Below are 27,433 nucleotides of genomic sequence, written 5' to 3'. Positions count from 1 at the left end.
ATGAGTGGAGTTGTGGTCTTTAGTTGAAAATATTAATGAACAGCTTTACCAGCTCTCCCGGACCTGACTTCTCTCTACGCCTGCATTTTGAAGTCCCCAAAACAATAAAGTTTATCAGTTTGAACATTAAATATCTTGTCTTTGTGGTGTATTCAATTGAATATAGGTTGAAGAGGATTTGCAAATCATTGCATTCTCTTTTAATTTACATTTCACACAACGTCCCAACTTCATTGGAATTGGGGTTGTAAAAGAATAAGTGCATGTTTATTTAGTAAGTTCAATGTAAGTACATCCTAGCATCCGTCCATCTGCGGGAGACAATGGTGTAGAGTCCAGTTTGTTTTTTGTTTTTGTTTTGGTTTGTTTTATTTGTTTGTTTTTTAATACACTTTTTCAATTCATTTTCAATTTATTTTCATTTATAACAAATCAAAATCAAATCAATTTTTTTTATATAGCGCCAAATGACAACAGTTGCCCCAATGCGCTTTATATTGTAAGACAAAAGCCATACAATAATTACAGAAAAACCCCAACGGTCAAAACGACCCCCTGTGAGTAAGCACTTGGCAACAGTGGGAAGGAAAAACTCCCTTTTAACAGGAAGAAACCTCCAGCAGAACCAGGCTCAGGGAGGGGCAGTCTTCTGCTGGGACTGGTTGGGGCTGAGGGAGAGAACCAGGAAAAAGACATGCTGTGGAGGGGAGCAGAGATCGATCACTAATGATTAAATGCAGAGTGGTGCATACAGAGCAAAAAGAGAAAGAAATACTCAGTGCATCATGGGAACCCCCCAGCAGTCTAAGTCTATAACAGCATAACTAAGGGATGGTTCAGGGTCACCTGATCCAGCCCTAACTATAAGCTTTAGCAAAAAGGAAAGTTTTAAGCCTAATCTTAAAAGTAGAGAGGGTGTCTGTCTCCCTGATCTGAATTGGGAGCTGGTTCCACAGGAGAGAAGCCTGAAAGCTGAAGGCTCTGCCTCCCATTCTACTCTTACAAACCCTAGGAACTACAAGTAAGCCTGCAGTCTGAGAGCGAAGCGCTCTATTGGGGTGATATGGTACTAAGAGGTCCCTAAGATAAGATGGGACCTGATTATTCAAAACCTTATAAGTAAGAAGAAGAATTTTAAATTCTATTCTAGAATTAACAGGAAGCCAATGAAGAGAGGCCAATATGGGTGAGATATGCTCTCTCCTTCTAGTCCCCATCAGTACTCTAGCTGCAGCATTTTGAATTAACTGAAGGCTTTTCAGGGAACTTTTAGGACAACCTGATAATAATGAATTACAATAGTCCAGCCTAGAGGAAATAAATTACTAGAGGTCAGGGTAATGCCATCCAGAGTAAGGATCTGGTTAGACACCATGTTTCTAAGATTTGTGGGGCCAAGTACAATAACTTCAGTTTTATCTGAATTTAAAAGCAGGACATTAGAGGTCATCCATGTCTTTATGTCTGTAAGACATTCCTGCAGTTTAACTAATTGGTGTGTGTCCTCTGGCTTCATGGATAGATAAAGCTGGGTATCATCTGTGTAACAATGAAAATTTAAGCAATGCTTTCTAATAATACTGCCTAAGGGAAGCATGTATAAAGTGAATAAAATTGGTCCTAGCACAGAACCTTGAGGAACTCCATAACTGACCTTAGTCTGTGAAGAAGACTCCCCATTTACATGAACAAATTGTAATCTATTAGATAAATATGATTCAAACCACCGCAGCGCAGTGCCTTTAATACCTATGGCATGCTCTAATCTCTGTAATAAAATTTTATGGTCAACAGTATCAAAAGCAGCACTGAGGTCTACCAGGACAAGCACAGAGATGAGTCCACTGTCTGAGGCCATAAGAAGATCATTTGTAACCTTCACTAATGCTGTTTCTGTACTATGATGAATTCTGAAACCTGACTGAAACTCTTATATAGCACCAAATCACCACAAAGTTGCCTCAGTGTGCTTCACACAAGTAAGGTCTAACCTTACCAACCGCCAGAGCAAGAAAACAGGCAACAGTGGTAAGAAAAAACTCCCTCCGATGATTTGAGGAAGAAACCTCAAGCAGGCCAGACTCAGAGGGGTAACGTTCTGCTGGGCCATGCTACCAACACAGTTGACAAAACAATTTACAAAATGAATATGCAAGAAATTGTTGTCTTTTGTTTCTATCTGCACCTGTGTGAATGACTTATCAGTCCAGTGTGCGAGTGACAATCTCTGCTGCATTTGTTGCACATGTACTGTGATGCCTGCTGAGGCCGCCACTATTGCTTCTTCCTCCTCCTTGGCTCCTGACGTGGCCAAGCCAACTAAGGCGTCTTTTGCCAAGAATAGTGAATATACTCCTCATATTGGAGCATTCCCAGACCTCTGTGTTGGGCACCTTGTCCTGGCATCCGAATGGCAAAATTTATCTAAGGCACCTCATATGGTAGCTTTTGAGCTTTTTCTCATGTCTGGCGTAAGTGGTCCATGCCTCGCTACTGTAGAGGGGTGTGCTGAGCATGCAGGTCTGGTAGAAGCCGTTTTGTCTTCTCAGTGAGGCTGGAGTTGTTCTAGACTCTGTGCTTAGTTTTGCCAGAACTGCTGCTGCCTTCACCATCCTGCTGTTCATCTCTGCATCAATGGAGAGTGAGTTAGAGATGGTTGACCCAAGGTATGTGAAGTGCTCCATGACTTCCAGGCTGTAGCCATCAATGTCAGTGTTTGGGGGAGCAACTGTGACCTGTGCCATGACGTCTGTCTTCTTCAGACTGATGGTCAGTGCGAACTCCTTGCAGGCATGAGAGACGTGACTAACAAGCTGCTCCAGACCGTCTTCGGAGTGTGATGTCTAGGCTGCATTGTCGGCAAAGAGCATCTCATGAATGAGTACCTCCACAACCTTGGTCTTGGTGCAAAGTCGGGCAATGTTGAAGAGCTTGCCATGGGCCCTGGTGTGAATGTACACTCCCTCACTGCAATCCTTCAAGCGTACTGCAGGAGCATGGAGAAGAAGATTCCAAAGAGCGTTGGTGCAAGGACACATCCCTGGTTCACTCCACTGGTAACTGGGAAGGCCTCTGATGTTGCAGCATTGAAGCAAACTGTACTGTGCATGTTCTCATGGAATGAAGAGACCAGTGCAAGGAGTTTTGGGGGACAGCCAGTCTTCTGCAGGGGCCTGAAGAGTCCGCTTCGACTGACCAAGGCTTTCACCTTGGTCAGGTCGATGAAGGTGATGTAGAGTGGCATTTGCTGCTCTTGACACTTCTGCAGCTGGCGTGTTGAAAAGATCATGTTCACAGTAGACCTCTCAGCTCAAAAGCAGCACTGGGACTCTGGGTAAAAACGCAAGGCCTAAGTCTGTAAATGCTCTAAGGCAACACGGGCGAAGGCCTTCCCACCAGTGCTGAGAAGGGAGATACCTCGATAATTATTGCAGTCGCTTCTGTCTCCTTTGTTCTTATGCAAGGTGATAATGCTCGCATCTCGCATGTCCTGGGGAATGTGTCCCTGTTCCTAGCAAAGGCAGAATAGATTGTGCAGGTGTTTTAGCAGCACAGGTTTCCCCACTCTTTAAGACTTGTGACGGGATGCCGTCACTCCCTGGGACCTTCTCATTAGCAAGGCAGTCATTGGCTTTTCCAAGCTCTTCCATGGTTGGTGGCATGTCTAGCTCTTCCCTGACCGGCAGATTTTGGATGTCCTCGAGGGCTATGACTGTGATAATGTTCTGGGTTGCATACAGCTCGAGATAGATCGAGCGGTGTTTTTCTGTATCTGTTAGCTGTTTAATCTGCGCAGTTAGATTGATCTAGTTATCTAGATTACGATTTGTTTCCCAGTGTAATCTTTACGTGCCTTAACTAAAGCACTCCCTCTGCTGAATCACCTCTAAATTATTTACACATTATTCACTTTGCGTGTTTTTAGGAATCCGCTAGCTTAGCGTAGCTACTAGCTCTTAGCCGATTTAGCATGGCGGCTTCTCCTGTCTCTCCCGCACTTTTCTGCTCTGGGTGTGAAATGTTTAGTTATTCCTCGGCCTCCTTTAGCAGTAATGGTACTTGTAATAAGTGTAGCTTATTCATAGCTTTGGAGGCCAGGCTGGGCGAATTGGAGACTCGGCTCCGCACCGTGGAAAATTCTACAGCTAGCCAGGCCCCTGTAGTCGGTGCGGACCAAGGTAGCTTAGCCGCCGTTAGTTACCCCCTGGCAGATCCCGAGCAGCTGGGAAAGCAGGCTGACTGGGTGACTGTGAGGAGGAAGCGTAGCCCTAAACAGAAGCCCCGTGTACACCGCCAACCCGTTCACATCTCTAACCGTTTTTCCCCACTCGACGACACACCCGCCGAGGATCAAACTCTGGTTATTGGCGACTCTGTTTTGCGAAATGTGAAGTTAGCGACACCAGCAACCATAGTCAATTGTCTTCCGGGGGCCAGAGCAGGCGACATTGAAGGAAATTTGAAACTGCTGGCTAAGGCTAAGCGTAAATTTGGTAAGATTGTAATTCACGTCGGCAGTAATGACACCCGGTTACGCCAATCGGAGGTCACTAAAATTAACATTAAATCGGTGTATAACTTTGCAAAAACAATGTCGGACTCTGTAGTTTTCTCTGGGCCCCTCCCCAATCAGACCGGGAGTGACATGTTTAGCCGCATGTTCTCCTTGAATTGCTGGCTGTCTGAGTGGTGTCCAAAAAATGAGGTGGGCTTCATAGATAATTGGCAAAGCTTCTGGGGAAAACCTGGTCTTGTTAGGAGAGACGGCATCCATCCCACTTTGGATGGAGCAGCTCTCATTTCTAGAAATCTGGCCAATTTTCTTAAATCCTCCAAACCGTGACTATCCAGGGTTGGGAGCAGGAAGCAGAGTTGTAGTCTTACACACCTCTCTGCAGCTTCTCTCCCCCTGCCATCCCCTCATTACCCCATCCCCGTAGAGATGGTGCCTGCTCCCAGACCACCAATAACCAGCAAAAATCTATTTAAGCATAAAAATTCAAAAAGAAAAAATAATATAGCACCTTCAACTGCACCACAGACTAAAACAGTTAAATGTGGTCTATTAAACATTAGGTCTCTCTCTTCTAAGTCCCTGTTGGTAAATGATATAATAATTGATCAACATATTGATTTATTCTGCCTTACAGAAACCTGGTTACAGCAGGATGAATATGTTAGTTTAAATGAGTCAACACCCCTGAGTCACACTAACTGTCAGAATGCTCGTAGCACGGGCCGAGGCGGAGGATTAGCAGCAATCTTCCATTCCAGCTTATTAATTAATCAAAAACCCAGACAGAGCTTTAATTCATTTGAAAGCTTGACTCTTAGTCTTGTCCATCCAAATTGGAAGTCCCAAAAACCAGTTTTATTTGTTATTATCTATCGTCCACCTGGTCGTTACTGTGAGTTTCTCTGTGAATTTTCAGACCTTTTGTCTGACTTAGTGCTTAGCTCAGATAAGATAATTATAGTGGGCGATTTTAACATCCACACAGATGCTGAGAATGACAGCCTCAACACTGCATTTAATCTATTATTAGACTCTATTGGCTTTGCTCAAAAAGTAAATGAGTCCACCCACCATTTTAATCATATCTTAGATCTTGTTCTGACTTATGGTATGGAAATAGAAGACTTAACAGTATTCCCTGAAAACTCCCTTCTGTCTGATCATTTCTTAATAACATTTACATTTACTCTGATGAACTACCCAGCAGTGGGGAATAAGTTTCATTACACTAGAAGTCTTTCAGAAAGCACTGTAACTAGGTTTAAGGATATGATTCCTTCTTTATGTTCTCTAATGCCATATACCAACACAGTGCAGAGTAGCTACCTAAACTCTGTAAGTGAGATAGAGTATCTCGTCAGTAGTTTTACATCCTCATTGAAGACAACTTTGGATGCTGTAGCTCCTCTAAAAAAGAGAGCTTTAAATCAGAAGTGCCTGACTCCATGGTATAACTCACAAACTCGTAGCTTAAAGCAGATAACCCGTAAGTTGGAGAGGAAATGGCGTCTCACTAATTTAGAAGATCTTCACTTAGCCTGGAAAAAGAGTCTGTTGCTCTATAAAAAAAGCCCTCCGTAAAGCTAGGACATCTTTCTACTCATCACTAATTGAAGAAAATAAGAACAACCCCAGGTTTCTTTTCAGCACTGTAGCCAGGCTGACAAAGAGTCAGAGCTCTATTGAGCTGAGTATTCCATTAACTTTAACTAGTAATGACTTCATGACTTTCTTTGCTAACAAAATTTTAACTATTAGAGAAAAAATTACTCATAACCATCCCAAAGATGTATCGTTATCTTTGGCTGCTTTCAGTGATGCCGGTATTTGGTTAGACTCTTTCTCTCCGATTGTTCTGTCTGAGTTATTTTCATTAGTTACTTCATCCAAACCATCAACATGTTTATTAGACCCCATTCCTACCAGGCTGCTCAAGGAAGCCCTACCATTATTTAATGCTTCGATCTTAAATATGATCAATCTATCTTTGTTAGTTGGCTATGTACCACAGGCTTTTAAGGTGGCAGTAATTAAACCATTACTTAAAAAGCCATCACTTGACCCAGCTATCTTAGCTAATTATAGGCCAATCTCCAACCTTCCTTTTCTCTCAAAAATTCTTGAAAGGGTAGTTGTAAAACAGCTAACTGATCATCTGCAGAGGAATGGTGTGTTTGAAGAGTTTCAGTCAGGTTTTAGAATTCATCATAGTACAGAAACAGCATTAGTGAAGGTTACAAATGATCTTCTTATGGCCTCGGACAGTGGACTCATCTCTGTGCTTGTTCTGTTAGACCTCAGTGCTGCTTTTGATACTGTTGACCATAAAATTTTATTACAGAGATTAGAGCATGCCATAGGTATTAAAGGCACTGCGCTGCGGTGGTTTGAATCATATTTGTCTAATAGATTACAATTTGTTCATGTAAATGGGGAATCTTCTTCACAGACTAAAGTTAATTATGGAGTTCCACAAGGTTCTGTGCTAGGACCAATTTTATTCACTTTATACATGCTTCCCTTAGGCAGTATTATTAGACGGTATTGCTTAAATTTTCATTGTTACGCAGATGATACCCAGCTTTATCTATCCATGAAGCCAGAGGACACACACCAATTAGCTAAACTGCAGGATTGTCTTACAGACATAAAGACATGGATGACCTCTAATTTCCTGCTTTTAAACTCAGATAAAACTGAAGTTATTGTACTTGGCCCCACAAATCTTAGAAACATGGTGTCTAACCAGATCCTTACTCTGGATGGCATTACCCTGACCTCTAGTAATACTGTGAGAAATCTTGGAGTCATTTTTGATCAGGATATGTCATTCAAAGCGCATATTAAACAAATATGTAGGACTGCTTTTTTGCATTTACGCAATATCTCTAAAATCAGAAAGGTCTTGTCTCAGAGTGATGCTGAAAAACTAATTCATGCATTTATTTCCTCTAGGCTGGACTATTGTAATGTTATGTGTCGGACGCAGCTCGGAGAACCGACCAGCGTTTGAAGGACCCAGTATGAAATAAGCAGAGCATGGTACAAAGGCTAACTGAATTTAATACATAACAGTGATACATAAAAATACAAAAGAAAGTGCTGTCTGGCGTGGTGCGCTCCCAGCAGCGCTAACGGTCCGGAGCCAGAAGCTGTTCGGACTCGAGGACCCCGCCGACACCCCCCAGGTGGCCGCAACAAACCGAGTCTGTGAAAGAAGGAACCATTATGTGAGTCCACACTCTACACACAGAGAGAACACTTAAAGGTGTACAAACAGCAAACACTTCCTGGCTTGATTACTAATCAACTTCCCAACCTGCAGGCATGGAACATCCAGTTCACAAAACTCCACTGCAGTGGAAGTCGATACATGACTAACATACAGCTCAATATAATAAAGGTGTGAGGGACACCACATTTACTGACTGTATAAATGTTAGTCACAAAATCTAACGTACCTCAGGAAGTGTGCTGACGAGCGTGAGACCTCACCCCCTCCTCTTTCACAGACCGTGCATCAAACCTGGACGTTCTCTGCATCCATTGATGATGAGATGGCTCCCGAGACGACGAGCTCACCCGTCTGGTCACAAGGTCGAGTCTCTGGCAAATACACACTGTGCACTCCAGTCTTAAATGCCACCATGTTCCAATCCATGCAGATGCACCACAGCTGTGAGTCCTGATGAGCCGCAGGTGATCAGCCTCAGGTGATCAGGGTGAGGTCCTGATAAACTCAGCAACACAGCCACTCAGTTCCAAATGCAAACCACCTGGAAGGAGAAGCAAAGGACAGAAACAAAAAGGCAGCCAGGCCCCCCCAGCCATATAACATGTAATTCATTATTATCAGGTTGTCCTAAAAGTTCCCTAAAAAGCCTTCAGTTAATTCAAAATGCTGCAGCTAGAGTACTGACGGGGACTAGAAGGAGAGAGCATATCTCACCCATATTGGCCTCTCTTCATTGGCTTCCTGTTAATTCTAGAATAGAATTTAAAATTCTTCTTCTTACTTATAAGGTTTTGAATAATCAGGTCCCATCTTATCTTAGGGACCTCGTAGTACCATATCACCCCAATAGAGTGCTTCGCTCTCAGACTGCAGGCTTACTTGTAGTTCCTAGGGTTTGTAAGAGTAGAATGGGAGGCAGAGCCTTCAGCTTTCAGGCTCCTCTCCTGTGGAACCAGCTCCCAATTCAGATCAGGGAGACAGACACCCTCTCTACTTTTAAGATTAGGCTTAAAACTTTCCTTTTTGCTAAAGCTTATAGTTAGGGCTGGATCAGGTGACCCTGAACCATCCCTTAGTTATGCTGCTATAGACGTAGACTGCTGGGGGGTTCCCATGATGCACTGTTTCTTTCTCTTTTTGCTCTGTATGCACCACTCTGCATTTAATCATTAGTGATCGATCTCTGCTCCCCTCCACAGCATGTCTTTTTCCTGGTTCTCTCCCTCAGCCCCAACCAGTCCCAGCAGAAGACTGCCCCTCCCTGAGCCTGGTTCTGCTGGAGGTTTCTTCCTGTTAAAAGGGAGTTTTTCCTTCCCACTGTAGCCAAGTGCTTGCTCACAGGGGGTCGTTTTGACCGTTGGGGTTTTACATAATTATTGTATGGCCTTGCCTTACAATATAAAGCGCCTTGGGGCAACTGTTTGTTGTGATTTGGCGCTATATAAAAAAAAAATTGATTGATTGATTGATTGATAGTACTCAACCCAGCAGTGCAGTTGATTCCCCTGGTCTGTGATGACTTTGCCTGTCTTTGACTTGAGTGGGGCAGACTTGGAGGTGGATGGGCCTGTTGCCTTCTTGATGCCCTCATACATGCCTCTTGCATCCCCAGTGTCGGCAGCTGTCTGTATACTGCTGCAGAGGTTCAGCCAGTATGAGTTGGTGCAGCGGTGGGCGGTTTGCAGGGCTTTTCTCTTGGCAGCTTTGAGGGCTTCTAATGTGCTGGGACTGGGTGCTGCCTTGCATGGTCGATGACCAGCAGCATTTTCTCTGAGCTGCCAACACAGCAGGTGTTGATGCATGGGTGACCCTTCTTGGAGTGGTGCAGCTTCCTTGGAACAACGCGCACCTTGCTGGTCAGGAGGAAGTGATCCATATTGCAGTCTGCACTATGGTAGCAGTGGGTGAGGAGAACATTGGCAAGGGCTGCACACCTGGTGATGACTAGATCCATCTGGTGCCAGTGGTGGGACCACAGGTGTCTCCAAGACACCTGCTGTATGTCCTTGCATTTGAAGAAAGTGTTGGTCATGCATAGGCCATGATAGCAGCACATCTGCATCAGTTGATGGCCGTTGTCATTGATCTTGCCCCTTCCGTACACACCTAGGCACATGGGCCAGGCCTTGTGATCAGCACCCACTCTGGTGTTGATGTCTCCGAGTAGATAGAGGTCTTCTGTGCTGGGAATCACAGTTATCACTTCGTCTAGGGATCTGTAGAACTGGTCTTTTTCCTCTGGGTTGGAGTAGAGGGTTGGAGCGTACGCACTGACGATGGTGGCTGGGCCTGAAGATGTTGAAAGCCGTAGGGCAAGGATTCTCTCACTGCCAGTTGATGGTGGCTTAATGCACAAGACCAGGGTGTTCTTCACAGCAAAACCGACACCGTGCTGACAGGATTTGTCCAAGGACTTCCCTTGCCAAGAGAAGGTGTAACTTCCTTCCTTGATGGTACTGCTGTCTGACAGCTGAGTTTCCTGGAGGCAGGCAATGTCAACATTTAGTCATGAGAGTTCCCTGTCAATGGCGGCAGTTTTGCAGGCATCATTAATTTGCTGCAGATCAGCAGAGAGGCCAGGGCACATGGTCCTGATGTTCCAGCTTGCAAAATGAAGCCTGGAATCTTCTTTCTTCTTTTGTTCTTGTTGTCTGGTGCAGCTGCCTTTTGAAGTTTACTCTAAGCTTCATGCACCCAGTGGAGCAAGCAGGCAATGGCGAGACAGCACCTTACTGGCTGGCGGCTGTCCAGTTTGAAGCGGGCGGCAGCGGTCTAATGAGATGCGAGGATACCTCCCACTGTCAGAAGTGACCCCTGGTGCTCCTTCCCTTTGCTAAACAGATGGTCTTATAACTGATAAACTGCCACTTCTCGTGTTGTGGCGGCATCTTACAATGACGCTGGAGTGTCCTCTCCAGTGGAGCTACAAAGCCTGGGCAGGCCAATATGGAAGATCCGCTGTTGCCCATGCAGCAGGTCCCCCCTCTCCACGCCATCACTGTTGGTCCAAAGGAGGGGCAGAAGCCAGTGCAGTTTGGCAGTCGTGTCGCAGGAGTTGCTGAGAAAGTGCTGAAGTTCAGCAGCAGACCACGTTAGGGACTCCGACTCCAGATTGTTCCTCGAGGTTTACTCCTGAAAGCCTTGTCCAAGACTGGATATAGCCGCAAGGCAGCGGAGGTTTGAGATCCAAGTTTCCTTCTGCTAGATGAACTTCCTTTCCAGGCTGACGAGTTCCATCTACCCAAAGCAACTGGTTTAGAGGCGACAGAGACCCGCCTTTGCCCCTTCTCCTGTCAGGAGAAGCACTTCCGTCAGGCTTCGAAGCTAAACCACACGAACAGCATGAGTGCTTACATGTGTGATTTTATTCTGTAAGTTTAATGTAAGTACATAATATAATTGTAAAGATGTTAAAAATACATGGATGACACAAGAAAGTGAAAACACTTATTTCCATTATGGTCCATTTAAACATCAAATGATAAAATAAAATTAATAACAGAATAATAATAATAATAATTAATAAATAATAATAACTCTAGGGGTTGGTAAGGTTACTTGTGTGAAGCACCTTGAGGCAGTTTTGTTGCGATTTGGCGCTATATAAATGAAATGAAAATGTAATAATGATTATAATGGTAATGGTGATGATGACGATGATAATAAGAGTAATGGTGGTGATGATATGTTATTTCTTTTCTTTTTTCTCATGTGACCATTTTTTTCTTGCTGTGAAAAAAATGCCTGCAATAGAACATAAACGATGATTCATCGTCGTCTGAGAAGATGCACGGAAACAGAAGAACCAAAGCCAATAATAAATGAGTGTTCCACAAAAACAATAAGTCTGTGAAGTTCTTCTTTCGAACAAGTGAGAAGAAAAGTTATCATCACTGTGCTCGTGTCTGAAGTTAATGTGGATTACATGTTACATCAACAGATTTACGTGTAATATCAATACATTTACAAGGTGTCAATTTAGAAAAGCTTTTTATACAGTTACAGTCATTTTTAGAAGACAATCACATCCTCAAAAAATTCCAATCTATTCGAGATCTGCAAATCTGTCTCCCTATGAGGACTAATGGGAGCGATGCTTTGACTTCATTTTTTAATTGTATTCATGATGTAAATCAGTGTCTGTTCCAAAACTTCCTCGATCTGAATGATGGTAAAACTGAGACCTTTGTGTTTGAATGTCGTACCGTCAAACGTTGGCGTTCTGGCTAATTATTTAAAACCAGCTGTCAAGAATTTTTTGTGATATTTGACGGCTGTTTGAGGTTCCATCAACAGATACACTCTGTTTTTACGTCTTCTGTCTAAAGTAAAGTCCTTCCTCAGTAGACCAGATCTTCAGACGGTCATTCATGCATTCATCAGCTCCAGACTTGATGACTGTGATGCTCTTCATCCTGGTGTTAACCGTCTTCTCTTGGACGTCTCCAACTCGTGCAAAATGCTGCTGCTTCTCTTTTAATGAACACTTCCAGAAGTGAGCACATCACTCCTGTCCTGTACTCACTCCACTGGCTTCCAATTTGTTTTAGAATTGATTTTAAGATTTTAATGTTTGTTTCTAAAGTTGTTTGTGTTCTTGCACCTTCCGACCTGTCTGAGATTTTAACTCTCTTCACTTACATTCGGACTTTACGGGTGTCTACTCGACTTCAGATGTTCTGAGGACAAAGTACAAACTCTGAGCTGATGGTGTTTCTGTGGTCGCTGAACCCAAATCTTAAGAGCAGAAAGAGCAGCCCAAAGGTTTCAGGAGGTTTATTCAGCTGGTCCAGACTCTCCTGAGGAAGCAGCATCATCACGGGTGTCCAGCACGTGTTCTTAGGCCTGTGTTTGATGATGATGGAGATGATCTGCACGCACCTTCAGGAACCTGGAACTTTGTTACATTACAGCAAAGATTGGGTGGGGGGGATCTGTTTTGATTGACCTTGACCTTTGGCCAATCTGTTCCAAAAGTTAACCATCTGGAGACACTCAAGTCAACCCAGGCAGACAAAAGGCCCATCCTCACTTCTCAAAATAATCTTCTGCAGCTGCTGGGTTCCTCAACACTCAGGCACCTGCATGCTACATCATGACCAGAGAAATGCACCACATGGATGAAATGTCCAAGCTGATGTTCCCTCAACGCCAGTGGTTCTCCTGATCTGAGAGTCTCTTAGCAACCACTGTTTTAACACAAAGTCTTTCCATAAGGATCCTCCAAAGAGACCACGTCCCAAAGATGTCCAGCCATCATCTTTGGTCACTGGTAAGAGTCCAAATCTGACACCCAGACAGTGAGACAGACAGGACCATCACACCTTCATTCTGCAGAGACACCAACATCATTTTTAAAGAGTACAAATTGCTCTGCATACATCATTTTAAATATTAATTCACCGATTTTAAGTGCAACTTGACAGACATGTCGAGTTTATTCTATTTTTTTTATATTATTTTAGTTTAGTTTAAAGTTGGGTGAGTTTATTTTAATGTGGTATATTTTATAATGATTGATCATCATAGATACAATTTGTGACATTGTGCTTTGTGCACAAATGTGTCTATCCTGAATATAAATAAATAAATAAAAAAATTCGTTCACCAAACGTCTTTCTTCCGTCAGTGTTTCATACCTTCACAATAAAAGTGTAAAGGTGTGTTTTATTCTGAAGGATACACGTTATTTTTGACAGGAAATGCAGCAGCCAGATCGTTTTGTGTGATCGCCGCTGGATAATTTTGTGTGATTTTGTCGGTAAGTTGTTTCAACTTTAGAATTATTGCTAGCATGATAGCTGTGTGCTAACACTTAGCATCGATGTCTGGTCGTTAAAAAAAGAGCACACAGACTGGTTAGTATTAGCCAAGTTCAACTACGGTCGCTTTTTAAAAAATTGTAAAAAACGTATTTAGTAAACACTGTGACTTTTCAGCGGTAAGTTTATGAACTTTGATGTTTCATGTTTTTATCTTCGGTCCTGAGTTTTCAGCGCTTAGTTTAGCTTTTTTTTGTTTGTTTTAGCACACATCACATGTTCGTTTGTGTCGTCATTCATGCTAAACTTTAATGTGTTCGGTGACTATATTCAGTCCGTCTTTGATTTTAATGCGAAATAACCAGGTTTGTGACAGTATTTTGTGGTTCGTAAGCTAGCTGTTGGTAGGCAGTGGAACTAGTCGAAAGTCGATTCATCGAGCGACGCAAATAAATCCTCTTTTTTTAACATTTTAAATCATTTGAGTTAATCTCATAATGTTTTCTTATATTTCTGAAATGTAAAGAAATACTTCATTTAAACGTTTAAACCAATTTTAATATGCTTTTACCTCTATACCTCTAACAGCTTCAGGGCATTTCCATGTGACTTGCGTTGCATTTTTTGGTAAATTAGTATTTTTTCTGTGCAACTCCCACATAAATACATTTTTAAACAATTAATTGCATGCATGGGTCAGCTGGTAGAAGGTATGAAATGGCACCAAAAAAGTAATAAGTCTTTTAATTAATTACAGCGTGGCTCACGTTAGACAAAAAGGAAAGGGCAAAAAACGTAACCAACTATTTTTAAAAGTCTCCTTCAACTAAAAATAACTGGAACGTAGAAATACCAATAATGTAATTGTAACACATGAGGCTCTTATGTTATAAGGGAAAAGAAAATATTTTGCTCCAAATATTCTTGGGCTCTTGCATAATCATCGTGACTTGCGTTACATTTTTCCTCAAAGTGGAAAAATACAATTATGTCACCAGATGTAAAGCATTTTTTATTTATAAGTAATCTATGACTGAAGATATTTCTTGGGGACTCCATTTTTTTTTTTTTTTAAAGTACACTGAAGTAAACATTAACCCTTTGTTTTCTTAATTTAGTGTACATGGATAACCTACTAAATAGTACAAATCTAATACATGTACATGTATATGTATATTGGCATACCATACCTTTCTATAGTACTGACTACTGAGGTAAACTCTCATTCCAATTGCAAGAGATCACTTGGATTCAAAAGCTAAAACTCTACCATGCAAAGTGAAAGTCAAACATCAACAACATCCAGAAACGCCGCTGCCTTCTCTGGGCCCGAGCTCATTTGAAATGGACAGACGCAAAGTGTGCTGTGGTCTGATGAGTCCACATTTCAAATTGTTTTTGGAAATCATGGACGTCTCTTCCTCTGGACAAAAGAGGAAAAAGACCATCCAGATTGTTACAGCACAAAGTTCAAAAGCCAGCATCTGTGATGGTATGGGGGTGTGTTAGTGCCCATGACATGGGCAACTTACACATCTGTGATGGCACCATCAATGCTGAAAGGTACATCCAGGTTTTGGAGCAACACATGCTGCCATCCAAGCAACGTCTTTTTCAGGGACGTCCCTGCTTATTTCAGCAAGACAATGCCAAGCCACATTGTGCACGTGTTACAACAGCGTGGCTTCGTAGTAAGAGTGCGGGTACTACACTGGCCTGCCTGCAGTCCAGACCTGTCGCCCATTGAAAATGTGTGGCACATTATGATCCACAAAATACAACAACAGAGACCCCGGACTGTTGAACAACTGAAGTCGTACATCAAGCAAGAATGGGAAAGAATTCCACCTACAAAGCTTCAACAATTAGTGTCCTCAGTTCCCAAACGCTTATTGAGTGTTGTTAGAAGGAAAGGTGATGTAACACAATGGGAAACATACCACTGTCCCAGCTTTTTTGAAACGTGTTGCAGGCATCCATTTCAAAATGAGCAAATATTTGGACAAAAACAATAAAGTTTATCAGTTTGAACATTAAATATCTTGTCTTTGTGGTGTATTCAATTGAATGTAGGTTGAAGAGGATTTGAAAATCATTGAATTCTGTTTATATTTACATTTTACACAACGTCCCAACTTCATTGGAATTGGGGTTGTATAAAATGGGAGAAACAACGTTATATTCTCCCCAAATTATCCAATTTTTTTTGATTTGTAAAACTGGATCAAGAAAGCTGTGACAACTTTGCTTCGTTAATAAGTAAATGCTGTTCACTATTAAGACATTAATTTGCAGCAGTCAGTATAAAATGAAATTTTAGACGGATTATTGCAGCTTTACATATTTAAAGGAAGTGTGGTGGGCAGTGATACCGGTAACGCGTTACTAAGAAACGCGTTACTCTAATCTGACCACTTTTTTAGTAACGAGTAATCTAACGCATTAATCTTTCCAAATCAGTAATCAGATTAAAGTTACTTCTCCAAGTCACTGTGTGTTACTATTATTTTTGCATTGTGGGTCGATAGCAGCATTAATTTTGGTCCGTGGGCAGGGGGTCGGGGTTTGACTGAACTGCCCACTTTAAGCGAGCTGTGAGCTTTTCATCTGTGGTTTTCTGCAGCAGCTCGTCCTCACCTCCTAAAGCACGGTGACAACAGCACACCTGCACTGAGCTTTACAAAGACATTGTTATGCTTGTTTTCTCCATTTAGAATTCTGAGCTGAGCTGCTCCGTATCTGCTCGTTAAAAACAGCTGATCCTCCGCGACGCGTCAACAACTAACACTATTTCCCACTCAAATGCACCTAAACTCTTTCTGAGGACCACATGATGTGAAAACGCAATAAAACTTTCTTACTTGTAAATCTGGTCATGTTTTCTGCATAAATAAATGTTATCCATTCTTTGTGCTCAAACGTGGGCGAATCCAGATGGAATGGGGGCGTGGGGCAAGAATGTGCCCCCCCACAACAACCCTAGATTAAAGGTCCAGTTTTGAAGCATTTTTTACTACAACTACTAATACTACTTATAATAATAATAATAATAATAATAATAATAATAATTTCGACAAGTAAAATGTTTAGAGAGAATTTAAATGTTAGAAAAATGTTAGAAAGAATTTAAGTTATATTTATACAATGTAGGTTAGAAATTGCAAGTTTTACTGTTACAGTGCTGTCAACAGTTAAATATGAGGTCAAGAAAGAGTGAGTTTTGGCAAAACAAGTATCATTGTCATGTTGAGGTAGTAGAGGGTTGTTGTTGTTGGCAGGTAGGGAAAGTAACTAAAAAAGTAACTAGTAATCTAACTTAGTTACTTTTACAATTGAGTAATCAGATTACTTTTTCAAAGTAACTGTGGCAAAACTGGTGGTGGGTCTCCACTTACAACTACTGTTTGTGCTTGCTGGGAGCTGCACAGCGCCACCTTGTGGTTGCGTCTCCACCTCAATCAGGGTCGCTGAGGCGGATCTGCATGTTGATTTGGCACTTACCGACGCAACTCCACATTACATGGTGAATGAGTAGGGTTGGGGTTTGAACCAGGAACCTTCCGCATTGAACCAATTGAGCACCGCTGCTTCCCCACCACATTGCAAGCTTTAGGGAAGTAAGTCTTTCATCACTAACAAAGGCACCGAGTTCCTGGTTTCCACAGCCTGACCCAGCACCCAGTCCATGTGGGCACTGAACCGTGTCAGAGCCAGAAAACATCACCGAGAAGGACTCTGAGATCCTATCCCTGCTATGCACAGGCTGGTGATGATGTTCTGCATGTTTTGTGCAATTTTCCAGCCTCCAAAACAGAATCAAACATTTTATGAAAATCAATATATGTTTTAGAGGAACACTGATGATGAAGAAGAATGCAGGGACAGGTTGCAGTGTGCTTTACTGTCTGAGTACCGCTGCAGCTAAAAGCTCACTGGTCGGTTGAAGCGTGTGATGTATATTCAGGTTTTGGAGCTTCAGCATCGAGTCAGAGTCGACAAACAGCTGAACACGGTGACTCCTCCACGTTGGTGCTCGCAGCGACCTTTGAACGTTTTGTGTATCTGTTGGGCAGCTCGCTGCCAGAGCCGTGTTCAAACGCTGCAGGCCCTCGACTTCAAACACATGCGTTTACTTAGAGGGCTGACCGGCGTAGGCGGCTATTTGACCACGTCGAGCTCTAATCTTAAAATGAGTTCTAAATGACTGCACTGTTATTACACATTACTAATATTCTGATTAGTACTTTGATGGGAGACCTCTTAGCGAGGAGTGTGTGTGTGTTTGTTTTTCTCCAGGTAAAACTGGAGTTGCATCGTTCGTAAAGCTATCTGTAGTGGATCTGCTACAACGACTGAATGAAATGTTGGCAGCTGAAAGACAACTAAAATTAGAATCATCATGATGAGATGATTTAAAATAGGGTGTGGGAAATATAGTGTGAGAGAGTGATCCCCCCCCCCCCCCCCCCCAGAGAACAAATGAATAGCTGTGCTCCCCCCCGACACATACACACAATTTCAATATCTTTATGTGTTTCTTTTTATTCTTATACACATCCTAAACACATTTTAAAAGTATTTATGCATTTTTTTTTTCTTTTTATTGAGGTTCCAACAAGCAATGTATCTATTTCAGTTCAACATAATTATAGAACCATTTCTGAACATTTTTCAAACAAAGAAACAAAGCACAGCAGGTCACACCGAACAGAAATCATAAAATAAAATTTAGAAGGGGGGAAGGGGGGATCTACAAAGCAAGATTCACACAGAACTCGGCTGTCATTATAATGGCCGTATTCCATTCCCCATGTTGTCAATTAAATAAAACATATTTCAGTCTATCTGGGTCCACGTTCTCCATGAGTGGTTTCCATTTCTTGGCAAAGCCATTAATGTTGTCATGAAGGGTGAAAGTCAGTTTTTCCAAAGGTAGTATTCGCAGCACTTCCTTATACCAGTCATCTAGTGTGGGTACATCCTTGGAAATCCAGAAATTGAGAATTGTCTTCCTCGCCATGTACATCAGTATTCTAATTAGTGTTCTAGGAGTTCCTTGTATTGACTGGTTTAGCTGCTAGGATACATTGCAGGGGTTACAGTTCCAAATCATATCCAACCAGGGCAGCAACTTCGTTCTTCACTTATCCCCAAAACCTTTGTATTTTTATACATTCCCAAAACATATATACCTATGTACCCACTTCCCTGTCACATTTATGGCATTTGGTGGGTCCCAGGCCAAGCTTGGCCCTCAGTATTGGTGTCCAATAAAGTCTATGTAATATTTTAAATTAACTCTCTCGATCAGTATTACTACTCGGAGTGCTAAGTGTATTTTTTATAATTGTTGCCCAGGTATCATCAGCTATCTGGCAGTTTATGTCACTCTGCCACTGCTTGCGGATGTGATCAGTAGAGTAATTGATGTTTAGGCTTAAAGTCGCATAGACATGAGAGATGAATTTTTTTCGGCATGGGTTTTTTAAGGATATTTTCTATGAAACACTCATTTGGCGCCTGATTATTTTTTGGTATGTAATGTCTTAATTGTAGGTATCAGTAAAACTGAGACTGTAGAGAGTATTTACTTTTTAAGCCCTCAAAGGACTCCATTGTTCTTCCTTCATAAAGTTTGGAAAGCTGATCCAGACCTCTCTCCTGCCAGAGTTTAAACACTGAATCTTGACAGGAGGGGGAGAAATCTAGGTTCCTCCTTATGGGAGCCAGAAGTGAAAAATGTTTTTGAAGTTTAAAGCTGGTCTTAATCTTATTCCATGTGATCAATGTGTTTTGGACAATAAAGTTATTTTGGACTTCCAGTTTTACCTTCTAAGGTCAAAATGCCCGGCTGTTTTCCTCCAGAAGGATTTCAGTGGCCTTGGTGACGCATTTGGCTCACTCTCCATTTGCCCTCCACTACAGACTCTACGCACACACGGGCAGAGACTGATATAAACTCATCTGCACACATGACGCACGCCTGACTTTTTTACCTTGTCAAATGAATTGTGTAAATATTTTGTCTAAATCTATATATAAAAAAAAATCTATTAGGAATTGAATTCAGCAACATCTGTAAAGTCAGAGTTCTCCCCAGACAATGGAACAACGGCATTGTGCCATTATATGGTTATCAAAGTGCTGTATACTGTGCCCTGCTCTCAGGTAGTTTTCTAAAGCTGGGCAGACACTGTACGATATTTTCAATCGTCGTACTTGGCTCCAGCTCAAACTGTGCCACAAAACTGCAGGGTGTAAAAGCTCAGAGCACACGATTTATGTTCTCACACTGTACGGCCCGATGCTCTGATGCGATCTGACTGCTCACATTGTACGTTCAAAAACCACACGTCGGACTCGTGTTTCCAGAAGCAAAATGTAAACAGATGCTTTTTATTTCTTTTTTTTTTTTCAAACTTTATTTACATTTCTTATTTTTACAAAAACTCTCGATGGGAGACATCAAAGTTTAAAAAAAAAAAAAATACAAGACTTTAAGTTGAAGAATAATGGGGAAAAAAGAAACAGAAGCTGCTCTCCCAAAGAGATGATCACTGTTTATGCTCTCTCCGGTGTTTGCACATGCAGCACAATGCGAGAGACCATTGTAGTGCTGCTTCAGCAGCGGGATACTCTCACGACGGCCGACCAGAATATCAAACAGATTTGATTTTCATCCGATAATACGATTGCCGATCGGGAGGTGGTCATGAGATGTTAAACGCAGCTTGTTACCCCATGTATACTACACGATGCACAACGCGCGATTAAGCTGAAACTCGGCATGATCCAAAAAATTCTCGCACATGAGTGAAAAATTGGCCGAAAAAGGGCCAAAACTCACACAGTGTAAGCCCAGCTTAATGCAGCCAGGCTGTTTGTGCTGAACTGACTTTCTGCCTGCTCGCTCCTCTGGCAGCTGTGAGCCGAGCTGAGCTCACAGAGCTGCAGTTCAGAGTGAGAGAGCACAGCGTCTCTCAGCGAAAGAACAAAAACTCTGTCAAAGTCTTCCAATAAAAAGAGCTCCTTCTGTCTACCTAGCTCCTGATACATTCAGAAATGTATTTGTAGGCTTTATTTTACAGCTGAAAGCCTTCATGTTTCCAAAGTTTTCTCAAATAAGCCGCAAAGACTGTGAGAGTGACGAGTCTCTCGTTCCCTCACACACAGAGAGAGAGGAGGAACAGCAGACATGCTGGAAAAAAGCAGCAAAGCAATTTTAATCAATGATCATCTTCACCACACAGCCTCAGTGAAACAGTAAAGTGTGAAAAACTGATTCAGTAAGTTTTTCGTCCAGGGTTTCATCTTTAAAAAAGATTTACTTCTTTACGACTTCCAGTTCCTTCTTACAGAAGTATTTTTTCGTTTTCTTTTTATTGTTGTTTATGACCAATGACACCAGATCGAATTACTTGTATGTGAAAACTTAATTGCCAATAAATTTGATTTTGATTTGACAATCAAATCAGTTTAGGTTCAGACAATTAGGGGTTATATTGTTTTTAAAAAGTATGCAGTCACACTCAAAAAATGTAATGAAAAAAAAAACTATCAACATGACAGAAAAATTCTGCCTCATACAGTACAGTGTCATTTTTGAAGAGAGCAAATGTTATGTCCATCAAATATTAATGTGTTTTTAAACTTTTCCGTATTATTTATTTTATTAACTTAGACAGAAACATGCAAAAAAGAACTTTGATGTTACAGCATAAGTGTCATTTATGTCTTATTCTTGCTTTCAATGCATCTGAAACCAGTCAAAATGACTCACAAAACTCGGGTGATATTTGTTAACGGCACCACAATACTAAACATTTCTGGGGAGAACCCTGAAAGGGTATAATAACCTATAGTGTAGCAGATAACTGAAAGAATCCTTCACTTGGTGATACAAGCATCAGATTTGGCATGAATGTTCTACATAAATCAGTGTTTGAGGAAAAACTGCGGGCCACTTGAAAATCCAATATGGCGGCCAGGTAGGAGTCAATGAAGAATTACACGGGTCAAAATCTAAAAATGCCCCTATCATATTGAAAGCTATACCACATTATGTGTCTGATCACAAAGATTCCAAAAAGGTATAGTTTGGGCTATCTGTGACTGAATGTTATGGGGTAAAAACAGCAAGGTCAATTTCAGTTTGTACAGGAGTCAAAAGTTAAACTTGCTCCAATTTTGGTAAAAATGGATTTTCAAGTGGCCTGCACTTTTTCCTCAAACACTGATTTATGAAGAACATTCATGCCAAATCTGGCATGTTCCCCATCTGTGCAGGTCTTATTTGTGCATTTTTAAGGAACTGTCTATGCATTTACACATTTTACAGCCTTTGTAAAGATTTAAAACGTGTTTTTAAAAAACTTTCTATTCTTTCACACATTTTACACCCTTTTCAAACATTTTAAATGTGTTTTTAAAGAACTTTCTAATCTCCTATTTTCCCCTTTTGTCATATTTTAAACATTGTTTTTAAAAAAACGTTTAAACATCTCTGTTTTTTTTAAATGTCTTTGGCATAACTAACACATTTTAACAAATAAAATTAATTCAACTTTACAGGGATGGATATTGATAAGATTTTATCTATCGATTCTGCTTAGGCTATCGATCCGATTCCTTATTTATTCTCTTATCAATACCTCCTGTGAATTTTCTGTGTACTAAAAGTAGGCTTTACAGGTTTTCTATGTCAACAACATTTTGAGTCTTAAAGTAAATATATATAAATTTGTCACTGGATCCTTGATCATGAATACATAGTAAATAAACATAAACAATCTGTAGTTTTTGTCAAAAGCATTTCCTTTCAGATGGCTGTGTTCACATGAGCATCTGAAAAAAAACCAGAACATTGACATTTTTGTGTTTTTCCAAATATACATATGCATGTAAACTGAACAGCCTGTTTTTTGTTCAGATGTCTGTTCATTCAAAGTAGATTAGATGTGATATGATTTATGATTACAGATGCTCTGTATGTGTATTTTAGACAGGAAAGTCTCCATTTAGCATAAACATTTTTCTACAATATTATGCCTGATAAAATTTGACAACAGATATAGAAGTAAAATTTTCTTTTATTTAGAAATCTTTTCCCCCCATCCCATTTGGGTCTACAGCTTTTCAGATAAAGATTTGCAATCATTTGCTTTGAATAAAAAGTGAAGAATTAGCAATCACAAGAAACTGACTTATAAATGATTAAATACAGAATGTACAGAAACTTTATTTTCAGTGATTTTAGAACAAACTCCTGAATTTAAGCACGCTGTGCTGCTGAAATAATTTTTTCATACACAAACACCATGCCAGGAATAAATGATCTTTTATAAGAAAGTGGTGAGTGAACAAACCATTCTGTGTCATCCTCCTAAACGCTGCTGCTGTCAGCTGACAGCTGAGCTTCATCCTCTTTCTGTCACGTTCAGCTGGAACATACACGGTCTGGAGCCGCTCATTATTTACACCGTTAATATCTTCATCAGAAACTTCCTCATCTTCTTCAAAAACAATCGATATGTCACTTAAATCTTCGCTATAATCGCGCACTATACCTTCGCTGTCCATGTCTCCCTTTTTGGTAAACAGCGCGGCGCTGCGACACATCTACTCGAATGACGTCACAGCCGTCGCAGTGAAAAAGTAGGTCAACTCAGAGGCGGAAAATTCAAATTCTCAGATAAGTAACGAAACATCTAAATCCTTGTTCAGTGTAATTTTATGGTAAAAACCAAAGACGTGGAAAAAGCTTTTTTTTTATTCTTCAAGAATATGTAAAAACGTCATTTCGTGGCAGGGACACTTTAAGAAGCGGACTTGCTCTTTCTGAAAAGCAGCGAAGCAATGAACCAGTGAAGCAGTGGGTTGGAGCACTGCTTCGTTGCTTCAAGAACAGCCGGTGCAGAAGCAGTTTATTACAGACCCGCTGCAGGGTCTGTAATCATTGCAAAGAAATGATCATCTTCCCGATAAAGCAACGGTCGCTCTGAAGGACTGATATACGGAATTGTTAAGCAAAAGGCGATTGATGTTGGTGGATCGAATAATTTTTTAATGATTCTCTAAAAGAACCGGTTCTCGATACCCATCCCTTGCTCCCCTGAAGAACTCTGGCACCCCCATGGGGAGGGTGCCTCACAGTTTGAAAACCACTGATTTATAAAAAAAAAAGTAAGTTTTAGGCCTGTTTTATTGACCAAAGGATTAATAACTTAATTAAAAATATTGAATCTGGTCATATATTTAATACTTGCATAATGTCTTTATCAGTGGAATGTACCCTGAAATTTTGTGGTAATTGGAGTTCTGCTACCGTGCAAAATGGGCCATTGCCATAAGTTATAGGAAAGGCTATTTATATAGTTATTTATTCATTCATTTGCAGCAGCAAACTGTGCCAGCATCATCACATTCTATTTAATATTAAAATGCATAAAGGTTTCTACAGAATTCTCACGTGGGTTTCCGGGACATGCTGGGCAGTTCCTGTGGGTCCCCTGGGACATGCTGGATGGTAGTAAGGCTGCTGCTGGTCCTGTTTGACCACTAGATGGCAGTCAGTCATTGCAGTTGGTTTGGATTGTGCCGTCATCTGTCTAAAAGGTTTTTGTTTTTTGTTTTTTTCCATTCAGACTTATGTTTGGTTGTTTATGAATAGCTGAAGGGTTCTTTCACAAACAGTCTTCCTGCTCACCTCTGAGATGACTCTAAAACTTAGAAAGCAGCTAAGACTTCTTGGACTTCTTTCTTTTCCTATTTGGGCTGATTGTGATTTTTTTGTGGCGAGTTAAAATATACAGGAAAGTGAAGTGAAAAATTAAACGTTAATAGCTGAAGATGGATCGGTGGGGGGGGGTGGGGGTGGTTTAAGGATTTGGACTTGGGTTTGATTCCTGATCAGGCTGCCTGTCTGTGTCCTTGAACTTCATCTCTGTCGTCCCAGTCCACCGAGCTGTACATGGGGTACCAGTGGGCCTCGGGACTTTTTTTTACATCTAAGATAAAAAATGTTACTTCTAACTGATGTTGGTTTTTGTGTTTTGTAGGTGCAGAAACTAGATATCGCCTCCCTGTTCATCTCCTTATGTGTCTGAGTTTACTGGACATTTATGTGAGTGCAGCGCCCTCTAGCCCACCATGTCCCCATACCCCTCGCTGCTGAGTCCGTTACTTGGTCTCGGCATGCTCTTCCTCTCTTCAGGTCTCTCCTCAGCAGACAAAAGGCCGCCAGGACCGCCCAGTGCCGGGCCAGAGCTCAACGTAACGCGGGGGAACTGCTCCGGTGGATGTAAGTACAGTCAGGATTTAGTCTGAGGGTTCAAAATTACTCCATAAATATCCTAAAATTACAGTTTTTACAGGACTTTAATAACAGCCGTTACCTCGGTGCGCACTCTGAGGGTACGTGTCTGACGAGGCCTCAGATGGTGCGAACGGGAACTGTCACCGAGGATGTACAATCCTCTGGTATTAACATATTAATGTACCTGTGTGTCTGTGGTAGTTTTTTTTATTTTTTTTAGAAAATGGTTTAAATGTTGAAAAATGACCCACTTCTATTCTTAAAAAATAAAACAAAACAAAAAAAAAACATCATGCAGACTCCATGTTCAGGTTCCCTTCGGAACAAAGTGTTATGCCTTCTTCTTCTTGATGAAAATATTGACCAAACCTCTTAGAGGTCAGCAAGGTTATTTCTGAGTTTCAGTTTCAAGTTTCAGAGTTGTTGTCCGTCTCTGTGGATTATTCCTGAAGTGTAATTTCATGAATTTTTGTAAAGACTTTTGATCTTTATTGAATATTGTGGCCTTTGTTCAGGTATTCCAGGAAGTGTCACTGAAAATGCAACACATTCCGATTCGACAGACCCACCACAGAACAACTTATTCACCACGTCAGACCTTCACACCACCAACGTTAATCTGGATGACCATCTGCAGAACCAGTCTTCCAGTCCAACGTTACCCATTCCAGAAAACCCCATTGTCCACGAGCTGAATGAGTCCTCAAATGCCACTGGCCGAACTGAATCAAGCCTGTCTACAGGAAACGAAACTCTTTCAAACTCATCATTCATTTTACCAAACACTCAAGTTCCAGCTCTACGAATCGTAACCGCAGTGGCTGTACATCAAACCGTCACGACCACCGAGCCAGATAAGAAATTACAAACAAACAATACTCTTACAAAAGTGACTTCTACCACCACTCTGCCGCCACTGACGACCGCTGCGCCCCCACAGCCATCGACGGCCGCCACGGGCACTGCCCTGCCACCAACGGCTGCCACGCCCCCACTGCCACCAATGACCACCACATCTACAAGGTCTCCAACATCAACCACAAAGACATCTTCAACAACAACCACAGAAGCCAAACCTACACAAACCACCATCACGGTCAAAACACTGCCTACTCCAGCAACAAAACGCCCATCTTCATCGGCAACACTGACGCCATCGCCCGTTCAGTCCAACACTTCCACAGCGACCACCAGTCACCACGCTATGCCGGTCCCTCCAGAAACCAAAGTCGCTGTGGTGGTGGTAACTGGGGCGGATCTCACCCAACAGCTTGTGGACACTGCTACCTTACTGGCTGTCCTCCTCTTTGGGTTACTCTTTTTCCTGGTTACCGTGGCAATTTTTGTAACACAGGCTTACGAAAGCTATCGCACAAGGACTACACACAGGTGGACTACCTGATTAATGGGATGTACACGGATTCTGGGGTGTGAAGGAGCGTGCGGACCTGGTGACGGGTGGTGACCTACTGACCCCATACAGACGGTTATGTGGTTTGGGGGGAAAGATAAACTACATTGACTACATTGACCAGTAACAATGTTTGACAGCTTGTTTTGTATCATTAATTCTCTTATTGCTAACAAAGATCCCAATATTCCTACAACAGTCTTAAAAGTTTAAAACTAGTTTGTGTTGGTAACACTTCACGAATTTGTACTTACAGAAGCTGCTGCAACACAGTCTGTTTAAAACGTATCAGGATGTCTCGTGTTGAACCTGGATGTTCTCACCACATTCAGAACTGGTTGATCATAGCTCATGAGTCCGTCGTCTCTGCGTTGACGCTTTTGATGCTAAACAGATTTTAACACGCGACTCCAGTATTGTGTCTGTGGATTCCAGTTCTGGAAGATGAGACAGATCCTGCAACTACACAAACGCACCTTCAGGCCTTTTTTCACCTGCGCAACCTGCAACTGTTGCAGAATCCTGTCCATTCCTGTGAGCCGGCGGGTTTCCTCTTTGCTTCTCAAACATGACGGGAACTTCGCACAAAATTGATTAGCCGCCATGCCATGTTTGTGGTCGGTTTGATGGAAATTCAGTCATTCATTAATGCACTCAATGAAAGATTAACTGCAGCATGGATGACCAAAGCCGCCATCCATCAGCGGAGGTTCCAGAGTCGCGTAGGAGTTTTTTGTATATTAGTGAGCTCGTGTGTAGGTCTGGTGGGAACGGTTACAAGTTAGCCAAAGTATCACCACGACTTTTACAGGAAACTCAGAAGGGAAGTTTGATGGCATAAATTCTTGGTCACTTTTTTCCTTTCATGTATTGAACTTTTGGGTTTTGTGAAGATTTAAAACGGCTCGGTGTCGAACGGCAAACGTCCACAGTCACAGTCCCCTCGTCAGCTAATCAGCAATGGTCAGAAGCCAAACAGGAAATGGCAGCGATCGGCAGAATGTCACACTGCTGCAGACAAGCTCAAAATTCTTGGACAGAACTTTCCACCATCATGGCTCAGGTCCAGAGTCGTGACTTGTTGAAACGCTGCAGGATGCGTGTGATGCTACATCTGCTTACATGTGTAGCTGTTCTCACCGTATGGGATGGAAATGCGTCATTTGAAGGTTGTTTGCTGCAGTTTCACATTAGC

The 27,433-nt window shown here is 41.8% G+C and overlaps 1 protein-coding gene across 1 annotated transcript; it reads left to right on the top strand.

Annotated features, from left to right (window-relative positions):
- The first annotated feature begins 797 nt into the window (after nucleotides 1–797).
- LOC117516341 (mucin-2-like) lies at nucleotides 798–27,433 on the top strand. The gene is made up of 5 exons (XM_034177296.1): nucleotides 798–808; nucleotides 2,533–2,539; nucleotides 13,467–13,512; nucleotides 24,571–24,812; nucleotides 25,343–27,433. The coding sequence occupies exons 4-5, from the start codon at nucleotides 24,662–24,664 to the stop codon at nucleotides 26,227–26,229; spliced, it is 1,038 nt and encodes a 345-aa protein (XP_034033187.1). The 5' UTR covers nucleotides 798–808; nucleotides 2,533–2,539; nucleotides 13,467–13,512; nucleotides 24,571–24,661; the 3' UTR covers nucleotides 26,230–27,433.

This window comes from Thalassophryne amazonica, chromosome 8 (assembly GCF_902500255.1).
Source record: "Thalassophryne amazonica chromosome 8, fThaAma1.1, whole genome shotgun sequence".
In the NCBI taxonomy this organism is placed as follows: domain Eukaryota; kingdom Metazoa; phylum Chordata; class Actinopteri; order Batrachoidiformes; family Batrachoididae; genus Thalassophryne; species Thalassophryne amazonica.
Note: the sequence above shows the minus strand (reverse complement) of the source record. Positions and strands in the feature narration are given on the sequence as shown.